The sequence below is a fragment of the Protopterus annectens genome, chromosome 5.part0, assembly GCF_019279795.1.
Source record: "Protopterus annectens isolate FY-2018-M chromosome 5.part0, PAN1.0, whole genome shotgun sequence".
Lineage (NCBI taxonomy): Eukaryota > Metazoa > Chordata > Ceratodontiformes > Protopteridae > Protopterus > Protopterus annectens.
The window spans coordinates 1787169351-1787184322 of record NC_056735.1 but is presented as its reverse complement, the minus strand read 5'-3'; the positions used below and the strand labels follow the sequence as shown (position 1 = coordinate 1787184322).

General features: G+C 46.2%; 1 protein-coding gene across 1 annotated transcript in view; it reads right to left on the bottom strand.

Annotated features, from left to right (window-relative positions):
* Nucleotides 1–14972, bottom strand: part of YBX1 (Y-box binding protein 1) — a 75293-nt gene that overhangs the window by 19875 nt on the left and 40446 nt on the right. Inside the window, exon 7 of the mRNA XM_044071589.1 lies at nucleotides 8048–8313. Coding sequence (XP_043927524.1) covers nucleotides 8079–8313 — 235 coding nt within the window. The 3' untranslated portion in view covers nucleotides 8048–8078. The remainder of the gene's footprint in view (nucleotides 1–8047; nucleotides 8314–14972) is intronic.

Below are 14972 nucleotides of genomic sequence, written 5' to 3'. Positions count from 1 at the left end.
GGGGGGGGGGGGGGGGGGGGGGGGGGGAGGGGGGGGAGGGGGGGGGGGGGGGGGGGGGGGGGGGAGGGGGGGGGGGGGGGGGGGGGGGGGGGGGGGGGGGGGGGGGGGGGGGTGGGGGGGGGGGGGGGGGGGGGGGGGGGGGGGGGGGGTGGGGGGGGGGGGGGGGGGGGGGGTTTAAAAAACATTTTGTGGGGTGGTTTTAGTGACCTTGAATTTGGGCTTTTACAGCTTTTTAAAACTTCCAAAATGGGCCCAAGTCCCCGGGTTTTTCCCAAAAGAAATTTTAGAAGTCCAATGATTTGGGCGGGGGGGTTGGGGACTCCTTTTTAGAGCTTTGAAATGGGATTTCCCCTTCGGGTGGGGGGTCCTTTTTTGGAGAGGTGGGGTGAAAGAAAGGGTGGAATCCCGGGGAAAAATGGTCCGAGTGTATTAGGTTTTAGGGCCCCGAAAGGCTGGCCAGGCCATTCCCCCCCGGGTGTGAAAAGGGTGAAAGAAAAAGGTGGCTCCAGGTTGCACCTTGCCCCCTTGGGCTTCCAAAAATTTCCCCCCTTGCCTTAAGGGGGTTCCCCGTGGAGGGAAATTCTGGTTAAAATTTTCCCCCCAGGGGTTTTAAACCGAAGGATGGAAAAACTGCCCCTTTTAAAGTCCCCTCCCCGGTAGGTTCCTTTCCTTGGGGCCAAAAAGGACCCCTGGCTCCAAAGGAAAATTAAAGGCCCCCAAAATGCACAAAAAGGTTTCTCCTGAGCAAGCCTGCCCCTTTTAGCCCCCGCATGTGAGCCTCTGGGCGGGAAAGGGGAAGACCAGCAGAGCCAATCTGGGGCCCCCCCAGGCAGGTTCCCCCAAAGGATCAAAAATTTTTAATAATCCCTTAAATCAAAGCAGTAGTTCAAGGACCTTAAGAAAACCTGAAAGGGGTTTGATCCCTCCCTTTGACTCCTTATTAAATGGAAAAACCCGTACATTTCTGGGGGCAACCCCCCCAAAACATTACAGAATTTAAACCCCAGGGGTAGGTTTTTAGGGGAGCAGGAGGCCAAATCTTTTTCCCGCCCCCAAATCCAAAAAGAAAGGAGGGGAGGCTGGGAAGGTTAAGGGAAAACCCATTCCAAATTTTGGTGACCCCCTTTTTTAAAGGGGTTCAGGTGCTGCGGGAATTTAGGGCACTTAGGGACCCCTTGCCATGAAATGCAGAAGAGGGGGTCAATTTTTTTTGAATCTTTCCGGGGGGCCCCGCCAAAAGGCCCCCGGGGGGAAAAGTGGGGGAATACCCCGGGGGGCTGTTAAGGCAGGGGGTGCCCAAAACCCGTTTTATAGGGAAAGTGGGAATGATTGATTTGGGTAACTTCCCTAGCCCCCAAGGGGGGAAAAGAACCTGGGGGCCCCCCGAAGTAAAAGGCCCCCCGGGGCCAAGAGCTTGGACATTTTATAACCACACCTCGCGCACTTTTTAAACCCAGAGGGTCTATGTTCCTTAGACATGTTGACTAACCCTAAGAAACAAGATTTAAGTACACAGAAAGCAAAACTAAGAAAGTTTTACGTCTTAAGTTTTTTTTTTTTCCAGTTGACGAACTAGTAGCACAAACACATAAAATGAGGGTCAAGACCCTCTAACTTAAGCAGGTACTTGACCACTAAAACACAAAACGCTAGATAGTAATAGGGGAAGGCCCCTCTAACTTAAACGGGAAACCTTCCCTTAATGAAAAAACACAATTTTCAACAAAAATCTTCTTAAACACACTCGTACAACAACGATAGCTGTTAAAACAGCTTTTGGGTTCAAATTAACAAATTTTCTGACAGGAAAGTCTGAATAAAACTGTACTTAGCCCAGCCAAGTTTGAGACCACGTCCTAGCTTGTAAGCGGCAAACGAGATCTGGGGGGGGGATCAGTGGTGGTGCATCCTGGGATAAGAAATAGCTCAGCCAATAAGAGGCCTCGCTCTATAGCATAGCGTGCCGAGTCGGAGCAGAGGGATCGGCTCCGAGCCCATCAGTACAGAATGTAGGCGAGATAGGATCACATATCAATCGGGTTCACCAGTAGGATTTTGGGTTTGTCCAGAATTTTCAGAAGGACTTTCTGAATTAGTGTGAAAGGAGGGAAGGCATAAAAGGTACATTACCTCCCAAGAAAAGGAGAATGCGTCCACTTTCCAAGCTTGTGGATCCGGATCCCTTGTGTAGAAGCCATAACCTTCTCAGTTGAGGATATTCACTCCTTCCAGGTGGACCTGGAGAGACTATGCCAAGTTCTAAATCTGGATGGCCATGCTGCATAGGGGGTAGGACCATGCCCCCCCCCCGCTTGACTGTATACCATATGGCAGTCATGACACCCACCACTGATTTAGTTGTTTAGGCACAGAAATAGTGGAAGCGGCGAGTCCATGGGTCGGGAGTGTTGGCTCCATAGGTTTCTTCGAGACCCACTAGATTTTGCACATGGAGTCTTGCCAGAGGTAAGATGGGCAGAGATGCCATGTGGCCTCTCAAATTCCCAAGCTGTCAAAGAGGAGTGGGTGAGATCTGTCTAAGTGTCTAATCCTTTGGCCTTGGATGAAGGCTTTAATAGTCTGTTCTGATCCTGCACCCCAAGAAAAAAATAGTCCGGTGAGATTTTTCTTGATTTAGAGTGAACCCTAGTTGAGTTAGGGTAACCTGTTGTAGGTGAAGTAGAAAGAACTTGGTAGTCTTGAAGGATGAGCAGGTCATCTAGGTATGGGTATGTGCATACCCAGAGCACTGCAGTGAGCAATGAAGGAGGCTAGGCACTTTGGTCTCTCCACTGCCCCTAGAGTATTTAAAGGGCAAGGCAGAGAACTGAAAATGGAAAGAGCTTATAGCAAAGCAGAGGTATTTCCTGTAATTTGAAAGGATAGGAAGGCATCCTTCAAATCCAGGGCTACCATGAATGCTTGGGAGGGTACGAGTTGTAAGATAATCACTGAAGTTTAGGAAAGATAAGTCTAGGATTGGCCTCCTCCAAGAGCAGTCTTTCCTTGATGCAAGAAACATTCTGGAGTAAAAGCCTGTGTTTCTTTGTGGGGCTGGTAACTGCTATGATACTCTGAGTTAGGAGAGGTTGAATGATGGTTGGAAACAGGTGGATTTGGTTTTCTGGTGGTTGGGGAATACCTTGGAAAGATGGAAGCATCCACCAAGTCATGAAATATCCTCTCTGAATGTTGGAGAGGACACATTGTTCTGGTGTATTATCCGCCAGGAGGGCAGGGAGTGGTGAGGAGAGTCACAGTGGAGGTGGTCTGGATTGGTCAGACAGACTCCGAAAGGATGCAGTGGAGGAGCTAGTGGGAAACATGGGATTATTTTCTTTCGGGGTTGTCTATGTCCCTTAGATTGGAGGAGCTGGGTGAAAGGACCGTTTCTGTGGATAGTTCTATGGTACCTGGGAATAGGGGATACCAGAAGATGTTTGAGATTTTGTAGCGATTTGAGGAGCTCAGCAGAAGCCTGTCCAAAGAGGTCCCTATTGTCCAAGGGTGTGTCAAGTTTGTCTGTACATCATGGGGAAAGGTTGAAGCCTTACCCAGGAGTATCGCCTTAATCCTGAAGCGGACGATTTAGATGAAGCTTCCACAACATCATAACTGCACTTGTGCCTAATAAATTGGGATGCTGTGGAAAGCAAGAGTGTTGACATGGGCTTTTATGGGAGAATCTGGCACCTCGGACAGGAGGGTAGAGACTTTGAATATGGTATCTAGGACATACCTAGCCATGTGTGTTTGACAGTCGAGGGCCCTTACAGCCCGAGTAGAGGTATTCTTCCCTAGTCAGTCCATGAATAGTACAGTTTTGTACCTACCATAAATGTAGACATTAGAGTGCTAATACAGCTGCAGTCATAACAGATGGGTTCTCCTGCAGTCAGGCGGGTCCTCGGTCGGCAGAATTCCAAAGTCTAGGTCCGGCATCGGTTGTAGTCACCTCTTCCCCGACGTCAGTGCGACAGGTATAAAAGAACCAGCAGACGCCATTTTCTTCAGGTTTTCTTGCCCCAGATGTCAGGTGCCCCCAGAAAGGCAATACATAAAATTATGTAATAATGCAATATAATCAAAGACCAGTAGTTGCAAGCAAATGCACCATAAAAGAAGACCCCTAGAGGGGAAGGAGGGAGGGAAACCTGGACTGCAACTGTATTAGCACTCGATCATCTACATTTATGGTAGGTACAAAACTGTACTATGTTCATCGTGCAAACAGCTGCAGTCATAACAGATGGATAGAATCCCAAAGCTAAGAAAGGGGTGGTAGGTACTAGGTGGAGCTAGGAGGAGCCAAAATGCCCTGCAAGACTGCAGTGGCAAAGCCTGCTCTAGATTTGGAGTATAATGGTAGGTTGTAGTGCTTGGAGAAGGTATGCACAGAACTCCAAGTGGCTGCTTCTAAAATTATCCTTGGTAGTAACTCCTCTGAGAAAGGCTACAGAGGTGGCTGTGGCCCTGGTCGAATGAGTTCTAATGCCTGTAGGTACAGTTTTGCCATGAAAGGAATAGCAAAAGCGTATGCAGTGGGCTATCCATTTTGAGACTGTCTGCTTGGATATTGACTTTCCTTGAGCTCCTACCGCATAGGCCACAAAAAGCTGTTCTGATTTTCTGAAAGGTTTTGTTCTGTCCAAATAATAACGCAGTTGTCTGTGGATGTCCAAGGAATGCAGTAATCTCTCCCCTTTGTTTTGAGGATTAGGATAAAAAGTAGGTAAATGTATGGCCTGATTTAATGCTACCCTGGATACCACTTTAGGCATAAAGGACGGGTTGGTACGTAATGAAACTCTGTCCTGATGGAAGATTATAAAAGGCTGGACAGCCATAAGAGCCTGTAGTTCTGAAACTCTACGAGCTGAAGTGATAGCCAGAAGGAAAGCTGTTTTCCAGGACAAATATTGTAAATCTGATGAGGCAGCGGACAAATATTGTAAATCTGATGAGGCAGCTGGCTCAAAAGGAGGCAAAGTCAGTTTTTCCAGAATGAAATTAAGATCCCAAGCAGGTATTGGTTGTTTTCTTGGAGGTCTTAAATTCTTAGCCCCTCTGAGGAACTGTCTTAATAGAGGGTGAGAGAATAAAGGTGGATCAGTGTTGTATTCTGCAGAAATGGCAGAGGCATGGATTTTGATGGAGAACGACAAGTCCACTGCTTAGCAGTTCAGCCAAATATTGTAGCATTTGTAATCTCAGGAGCTGGCCGACCGGCACTTGCGAACTGCTTCTGCTTCGGGCACCGCGCAGCAAGAGAGACTGAAGAAAATGGCGTCTGCTGGTTCTTTTATACCAATGCCACACTGATGTCAGGGAAAAGGCGACGACAACTGACGCCGGACCTAGACTTTGGAATTCGGCCGACCGAGGACCCTGACTGCAGGAGAACCCATCTGTTATGACTGCAGCTGTATGCACGATGAACATCTGCCGTCTTTATCCATTGGGTAAAGGGCAGAAGGTAATGGTCTTGAAGTTGTCAGCAGAGACAGCTATAACAGTTGGGTCTGCTGGTGGGTTTCTAAATAGGGTGTCATGGGGACCTTATAAAAAAAAGTCTGGGCATTTAGAGGCTGGTGGTTGCGAGTCAGGAGACTGAGAAGCAGCCAAAAAAGAATCCTGGAAAGCAGGTAATAAAAGGGGGCAGGCACAGCAGATGGAGATTGGACTTTTTACAAATGGAGTGACAAATAACTTTTGCCATCAGGATCTGATGGCCGATTAGCCTCAGCGGACGTACATGCTGTTTCCAGAATCCCAGCTTCCATTAAGGTTCCCGGGCCTAGTTTGGAAACATCTATCTTGAGAGAATTCTAGGCTTTCAAGCACCTCATGAACCTGCTTGGATGCCTGAGGTGCAGCTTGAGATTCCGGCTTAATTTTCTTGGCCTTCCTCAGCGGCTCAGACAGGCCAACTCGTCCATCCATAGAGCACTAAACAATGTAGCCTTTGATTCTCTAAAGAGTTTTAAGTGTCACCAGGCAGCTGCAAAGAGTTTTGGGGACGAAAGATGTGCAAATGGGGCAGGATATATGGTCGTGGGCCTCTACGCAAAATACAAGTGTGTCCTTGAGGAATTTGTCTCCCACAAGCACACTTCCACTTTCTAGCTGACATGCAAGTCTAAACTGTAATCAAAAGCAAGAAAGAAACACAACAGGGTACTTATCTGTATCAGTCGAAGCAGCAGTCATCTGGTCTTGAACAGAATCTTAACCGGTCTGAGGAAACACAATCTTGCTTTGGAACTGGCAAACAGGAGTCAGACGTCCACTGTGGCAGAAAAATTCTGATGAGGGTACGTGCAGATGTCAATTTTATACCCAAAGTCGGTTTATGCCCGGGTAAGGGACATCATATGTACCCTCCTGAAATGTATACTGGCTGGATGGTGGAGCTGCAGGCAGCAACCTCCCTAAGGTTATGAATACTGCAACACGAGAATAGGACATAAGGTTACCAAAAAGAATCTTGCGAAGTGAAAGCATTATGAACTTTGTTTGGCTCCATCACAAAGTTCCAGAGGTTGTCTCAAGGCTCTTTCCCAAAAGATTTTTTTGTTCCGACTTGTCTGTCCCTTTGGTGTGTGTGTGTGTGTGTGTGTGTGTGTGTGTGTGTGTGTGTGTGTGTGTGTCCTGCTTTCTTTTTGGAACCAGTTTGCCTGCAAAAATTTTGCAGACAAAAATACCTTGGTAATTTCTGAGGAAGGCTGAAACCACCTGCTTATCCCTTTAAGCACACTTTGGGATTCTCTGTTGCAGAGGTTTTCCAAAAACTATACCCAAAGCATTATACAAGAGCCAGACAATTCGGAATTCTAAAAGTTAGAATCCTTGACATGGATTAACCAACACTACAACTACTAGGTCAGGTCTGGGATAAGCAGACATTAAGACTGAGAACTTCATAAGTTCCGTCATCATTCTTACGTACAGCATGTCATCAGGCTGTAACAATGCTGGCAGCACTGGGGATGGGGTAGGTTTTAGGAGTTCCTTTTTAGCGATTCATATTTTAGGGATTCATATTTTGAGGAACTGAAACATTTGCGGTCTCCCACTAAAACACATTATACAAAGTCTCAGAAAATATCATCCTTGACAGAAGAGTCTGATAACATTGTCCCATCACATTCCTTAGATTCAGAAGATTCAGAACAAATTGCTTCAGGAAAATAGGAATGCCTTCTTGCAGACACAAAGCCAGACTTAAAATGCTTCTCCAGGGATGTGCACAGTATTCTGGTCAATTCTCACATGGACAAAGGTGGCTCTCCCTTGCTCATAGAAGAGAACCAACAGCCAAAGAGGATGTAACCAACTCCCCACTCCATATCGGCTTTATAGCATTACCAGAGAAATCTGGAGAGGAATACAACCAGCTTTGGTCACAGCAATCGTTCACCTATGGCAGAGGCAAATTTGTAGCCTATTGTGGTGGCTGTTCAGTTTTGTGGGTGGACCTCGAAAGCCTGTAAAAAGGAACACTCCCTTCACAGGCAGGCATATCCTTAAGGGCTTTGTGCTAAAACTTGTCTTAGTCAGCTCAGCTTAGAAGCTTTGGAAGCTGGCCATTACATTCTATTTAGGTCAGGACCCATATAGCTTAGGATACAGCAGCAGTGATCGATATGATGCACCAGCTATATGGTATCTGTTGAGGTATTGTCAGGAAAAAAAAAATGTTGGCATCACATAACTCAATGTAACCGATCTAATAAATATTTACTGAGCATCAAGTACAGTACCAAGTTTACAAAATGGATACACCATAAGAACAGTACCAAGTTTACAAAATGGATACACCATAAGAACAGAAACACTGACCACACTAGCCACATTTGTCACTTTTTTTTTTTTTTTTTAATTTCCACTTCAATCTGCAGAGGACTGTCAGTTGTATTTGTGTAGTCTTTCCTTTGGTTTTTCAGCCCTTCTTGTGTTGTAAACTGCAAACTCTCTTTAAAGCAAAACTTTTCCCATGGTGTGCAATTTTTTCATTTAATAACTCATTATAAAAATGGTTACCTACCCGGATGATGGTAGAGATGGAAAGCCGGTATTTACTCAGCCCCGCCCTGCTCAGCCTCGGGAGCGGACGTATTCTCAGCTGGTGGTTCGGCTGTCTGATTCTCTTTGCCATCTCTTGGTTTAGGATTTTGGGGCCGCCTACGCCTGTAATTGAAATTGCGGCGGTACCGACGAGGGCGTGTCTGTTGAACCTGGGAACCTTCTATTTGATTTTCCTTGTCTTCTTCATTAGCTGAATCTCTCTGTGGTCTAGGGCCAGGTGGACCTCTGTATGGGGAGAGAAAATGCTTTAACACACAGCCTACAATTATTTACAGCAGAATTAAGCAAAAAAGCCACAACTCTTCAAAATCTGCACAGTATCTTAACACTCCTTTCAGACTGCTATGCTCAGACTGAAAGACCACATTTCCACTTCTGTTTGCAATCAGACTGCAATTGCAATGCATCTATATGAAAATTAAGGTTACAAATTACTTTCTTGGTACATTATCAGAGAATCTCCTTAAAAGGCGATAGAGTTATGTACTTACCATGGCAACAGATGTGGTGTATTCAGCAGTTCAACTGTGGGTTGTTTGATCCGAACTCAGCACAGACTAGAACACTTGGCTCCAAACCCTCCCCTACATAATCCTCTGCCCTCCACCTCAAACACCTAAATAATCCTCTGCCCTCCACCTCAAATCAAGTTTCTACTGTACATGAAGACATGGCCAAACAGCATTCTAGGAGTAAACATGTTTCATGGCCATAAACCCTGTCTAAGCTCCTAAAAGAACCAATTATAATCCTAACCCAGTCCTCCCGGTATGACAGGATAACTTGGAAGGGGTTGGTGGGAAGGAAGGAATTTGAGCCAAACAAAGAATATGCACCAAACAAAGAATATGAATCTATTGCTATGGTACAGAATTTTGTATATCCAGTGTAGTCTACACTCAACTGTGGGGCAGATTCTCAAGTAAATCCCAGGTGGATTCATGGGCAGAGCATTCTGGCGAATTGTGGCGGCAAAGTAAAAACCAGATTTTTTTTGTTCATCTAATGTGTAATGAGAAATGGTGTGTAATGTTGACCAAGTAGCTGCTGCGCAGGTGTCGATGGGAAGTCTGCCAGCAACTCAGATCCCCTCAACAGGTACAAATGATTGTCACTGTACATGTGGGTGTGAATGACCAGAGACGTACCTTCCTGGACTACATGGAGGAGCTCTGATTATGTAGCCCAGGCAGGTGTGACCCTAGCCCTGAGCAGCCTCCCTACCATCACCCAGAATGATACAGTACAAGCAGAAAATTAAATTATCGATTTCAACAACTGGCCAAGGTTCTGGTGTCAAAGGGATCCATTACCAGTCTGCCTAGGATGACAGGATTGACAGACTGAGACTTTGCCAGAGATGGTCTGTATCCATAACCTCTATCCATAACCCCTGGGCTTCCAGAAACTGGCCAAAGCTCTTGACACCCCTAGGCTTCCAGAAACTGGCCAAAGCTCTTGACACCCCTATAGTGCCTTTTTTAGGTGGTATTCCAAAGACCAAAATTACCACTGTAATGGCTACAAAAATGCTATCCGAGGGTCATGCTGCTAACGCGAAGCCTAAATCTCAAAATGCACTTGCTCGAAGCACTCCTTAAAATGGAGAACACAGATATTTGTGCTGTAACAGAGACCTGGTTTAAGGCAGGAAAAAGTACCCCTGCACCACCAGGCTACAACCCATGCCATACCTTTCAGCTCCAGAACTTGGACCAGAGCTCCAAAGCCAGTGTTTCCATATTCATAAAGTATGCACACACCTCCAGACTGGTAGCCCAACATAATGCATGAGATACTTCAGGTGCAGCTAACATTGGGTAGACAGCGATTCAGGTCGTAGCCTGCTATAGGTTCCCAACCATGTCCCAAGACTCTCACTCTCATTCCTAAGCACCCTGGAGAATATTAGGGTACAACCTAAACACTCAACTGGGAAAACTACTCCTATACAGATATACTTGCCCAATGTTTCCTGGAATTCATTAATGTCAATGTCCTGGACCAGCTCGTTCTTGTCCCCACTAGAGGTAGCAACATCCTTGACCTGGTCATCACTAACATGGGCAACCGTTGCTCAACAGTCAACACCTCGCTGGTTAGATATGACCACAAACTAATCACCTTGGAAATCCAAATCCCCTTCCACCCCCTGCAAAGGAAACAACCATGAAAACAACTTCTCCAAAGCTAACTGGGCTCCTAAAAACAGAGATGGCTAACTTCACGGCACCCATGCAGCTGCATGCCCGCCGAATCACGCACTAATGCCCTGTACAAACATGTGCACAAATGCATGGATCTCACCATACTCAGTAGAACCAAGACACTTTCCTCAAAAACAGCCTCAACAAAAAATTGAGATCCCTCAAAGCTTCTAAAGCTAGCTATGAAAACAGAACTGCAGCACAACCCCATAGCCTTCTATAGTTATGAAAATAATCTCCATGGCAATACACAGATTTGTTCGGTGCTACTGCACAATGGTACCTCCTATACAAAGCCAACAGATATTGCCAATATACTAGCAGAAAGATTGTGCCAACTTCAACCATCTTTCCCCCAAAGGACCAATCACAAAAACAGTAGATTGCCAGGCCCCCAGTGTTACTGCTGCACATGTTAAAAACAGCACTGTCCAAGACCAATACAGCTTCTATGGGACCTGACAATATCCCTGGCTGCGTTCTACAGGAACTATAGTGAACTGGTACCGCACCAGAGTGCCTTGTTCAATCACAGCCTTACCTCAGGCTTTGTCCCTACCAAATGGCACACAGCTACAGTCATCCCTCTCCACAAAGGAGCGACTATAGACCCTGGGAACTATTGCCCCATTAGCCTGACAAGTCTGATATGCAAAGCTATTGAACGCATCATCATGGACTTAAACAAGGATATAGGGAATCTCCAAACTCTGGATCCCACACAGTTTGGTTTTGTGAAGGGTAGATCATGCCTGCTCAACAACTGGAGTCAGTTCACCAGAGCTGTGGATGATGGAAAGGTGGTTCATACAGCCTACCTTGATCTGGCCAAGGCCTTTGATACCATTCCCCACTCATGAATCTCAGAAAAAAAACTCACTAAGCTAACCATCAACCCCTATATATCACTAGGTGGGTTCATATGTTCATAGGCAAGTACTAGCTAGCCAACAAGGTTCCATGGCTTACACCACCCAAGAAAGTTTTTTCCTGTGCCACTGTCTAGCAGACACACAGAAGTGATCCCCGGGATGCATTTCCCATCTACTCAGTTTTCTTGAAGAGTGCCAAGCTTGACAGATGGGTAGCCTGTTCAGATTATGGGAAGTCTCTGGGACAGGAATCTATTCCTCCAGCATGTCCCGTTTATTGTGGCGACAAGGTTTAGGTCCCTAGAGCGTGCAGCTCGGACGGATTGGGATTTCTTTAGGTGCAGCATGTCCCAACAGCTCTGGGTTTGACAGCTTTATATGTTAGGCAGAGATCACCTCAGAGTACGCGATATGTTATGGAATAAAGCTGGAGTTTGAGACAGTCAGTGTAGTGCATCTGTTTGAGGCCAGTACTCTTCTTTGAGATACTTTGTGGCCTTTCCAGCTGCTGCAGAGGTCTTGTGAGGTACATTCCAAAAGGGGAGTTGTACTCTACAATGGGTCTAATGAGTGTCAAGTAGAAGGAAACAATGACCTTCTTCCTGGATGAGAACCCTTTTATGATTAAGGTGTGCCACACAGTCGAATCGTCACAGTAGTCAAAGTCCTTCTATCAAAAGGACAGACTACTGTCCACCTGGGTCCCAAAGTCTCCATCACACATTCGGTGTTGTAGACTGTCTATGTAGTAGTTCATGGGTACAGAGTTCGTACCAAAGGGGGTGACTATGCACATTTTGGCACTGATCTCGAGGCCATGGCTCGGACACCAGGCATCTGTCTCAGCGAGGCCCTTCTGTTAGATGTCCACATCATTTGGGGACTTGACTATGGCTTCTAGTTTGCGGTCATCTGAGAACTTCGTTAGCCAAAGGCCTTCTGTGTTAGCCTGTACTTCACAGAAGTAGATACCAAACAGGAGAGGTCCCAGGACTGAACCCTGTGGTACTTCAATTTGGAGTGTGCAACTTTTAGTGTGGGTTCTGCCAATGAGCCAGTTGGAAACACATTTTGTGACGTAGGGATTTATACCTAGTTTACTGAGTTTAGCTACAATTCCAGAATGGGGGAGGATGTCAAAAGCCTTGGCAAGGTAAAGATAGGCTGTGTAAACCACCTTACCCTCATATACAGCTTTGGTGACTGCCTCAAAAAAAACGATCAGGTTCAGAAAGCATGATCTGCCTTTCACAAACCCGAACTGGGTGGGATCCAAAGTTTGGAGGTTACCAATGTCTATAAGGATACGTTCCACGTTCCATGGCCTTGCAGACCAGGCTCGTCAGGCAAATGGAGCAATGGGATCATTGCCAGCTCCCCCTTTGTGAGGTGGGACAACTGTTGTATGCCATTCAGTGGGCACAAAGCCTGATGTGAGGCTATGATTCAACATGGTGCTTAGGTGGGGAGCCAGTTCATTCTGAAGTTCATATAAATGCAGCCTGGGATGTGGTCCGGTCCCATGGATGCTGTGTTTTTGGTTTTAGAGTGCAGTTTTTACCTGCGTAGTTGTGCGGGAGACTGCATTCTTCCTACATAGATATGGGCCTTTTGGGGGGTGGGGGTGGGGGGGGTAAAGTTAACAGTGAACCTGCCAGGATGTTGACAAGATGAGTTGATTCTGTAATTTCTGTGCAGTTGTGCTGCAACTCAGAGCAGATCTGGGTGCTGCCATTGAGATTCTTGATATAGCTATAGAATACTTTATGGTTGTCCTTAGAATCGGTGGCGATTTTGTTTTCTTAGCTAGCTTTGGAGGATCTTATAAGGGATCTCAGCTTAATGAGGCTGACCACTCGTGCAAGTATTTACAGAGTGATTTTGTGTAGGATTCAGTCGTCGTAACTGTATTGTCCATCTGTATGGGTGTCATGAAGTTCACCACTTCTGTCTTAAGATAAGAAACATTAAATTGGCTTTGGAGAAATTTTTTTACCATGGTTTCCTTAATAGTGGGTGGGGGCAGGATGTGGATACAAGGGCGATTAGCTTATGGTCAGATCAGACCAATGAGGAGTCTGCTTTAGGTGTGGAACACCGGCCACTCATCGATCACTCATGTTGGTAATGACTAGGTCTAGGACATTGTTGCTCCTGGTGGGGGTGTGGATAAGTTGATCTAGGACATTGTTGCCCCTGGTGGGGGTGTGGATAAGTTGATCCGGGGCTTTGGAGTTTTATTAATTCCAGAAAGCGAGTTGGTACACGAGTTAGTTTTCCCAGTTAATGGTGGGGAGCTGAAATTGCCCATTATTAGGGTGTTTGGTTGAACCCTAATAGTTCCTGGGGCACGGTGGGGAATCTGTAGCAAGCTATAATTTGGATTGCAGTTTTGCCCGGAGTAGTTGCACTTAAATAACCTGGGATACATTATGCTGAGCAACTAGCCTGGAGGTGTGGATATCCTTAATGAATATGGACACACCTCTGCCTTTGGTGTAACATTCTAGGTTACATGTCCAAAAAGTGTGGTACGAGTTATAGTCTGGAAGTGCAGGGGTGCTCTCTGGAGCCTTGTACCAGGTCTCTGGTCACTGCACAGACATCTATGTTTTCCAATTTAAGTAGTGCCTCGAGTGAGTGCATTTTGAGATTTAGGCTTAGCAATTGAGTAGCATTACCACTACTTGCAAACTGGCTCACAGATAGAACCCAGTAGCTGACTGTCAGACTGCCGACCAAGTGGAGTCCCATTGGGTTCGGTCCTGGGTACTCTGTTTTGGTATCTACTAAGTCCAGGCCAACAAGGGACTCCAGCTGACAAAGTTAGCAGATGATTGCAAGTTGGGAGTCATAACTCCAAGTGATGTTGACATCCTACAGAAAGGCCTCACCGAGACCAATGACTGGTGTCAGAACCATGGCTTTAAGCAATGCCAAAAAATGTGGCAACCCCTTTTGGAAAACCCAGTTCCCATGAATTACCACAATGATGTTTAGTCCACTGAAAAACAGAAGGCGTTAAGAGATCTGGGAACACAGGTTGACAGCAATCTCTCTTGACCACCACATTGCCACTGTGGTCAGAAAAGGCCAATGTGGCACATCTCATTACTACGGGTTTTGCATCCAAGGAGGCAATTTTCTCCCTCTACCTCTTCCCTCATTAGGCCAGAGTACAATGCCCCCCTTTGGCATGTACCTCACTAGACACCTGCAACAACTGGAGAGGCCGAAAGAGTACCTCACAAAGAGGATCCTAGGCCTTAAACACTGGTCCTATATGGACAGACTCAAACTCCTATCTGTCTTATATCGCCTACTTGGAGGCAATCTCTGCTCGACATGCTTCACGTCTGACCCAGCTCTGTTAGAAATGCTACATCTAAAGAAAACCCAATCCTTCTGCACTACACGCTCCAGAGACCTCATTACTACAACTGACCGAACAAGCTGGAGGGACATGTTCATAACACACAGATTGTCCATGCTATGGAATAGACTTCCCTATACATGTCAAGCAGAGCACCTCAATGGCCTTCCACAAGAGAGATCTTGAAAGAGTGGATGGGAAATAAAAAAAAATTCACCCCAGGATCACTCCAGTGGCTCTAAGAGGCACTGGGAACCAAGGTCGGGTGGCACTATGGTAAGTATGGACTAGGCTTGTAAAGGCCCAGGGCCATTAGCCTAGTGCACACCTATGAACCTGTAAATGCTATGGATGTACTTACTGCTACAGTTGAATGTAGCCTTGGTTTGGAGGACGACAGTGGTAATCCCTTCTTTGTATACACAAGAAATA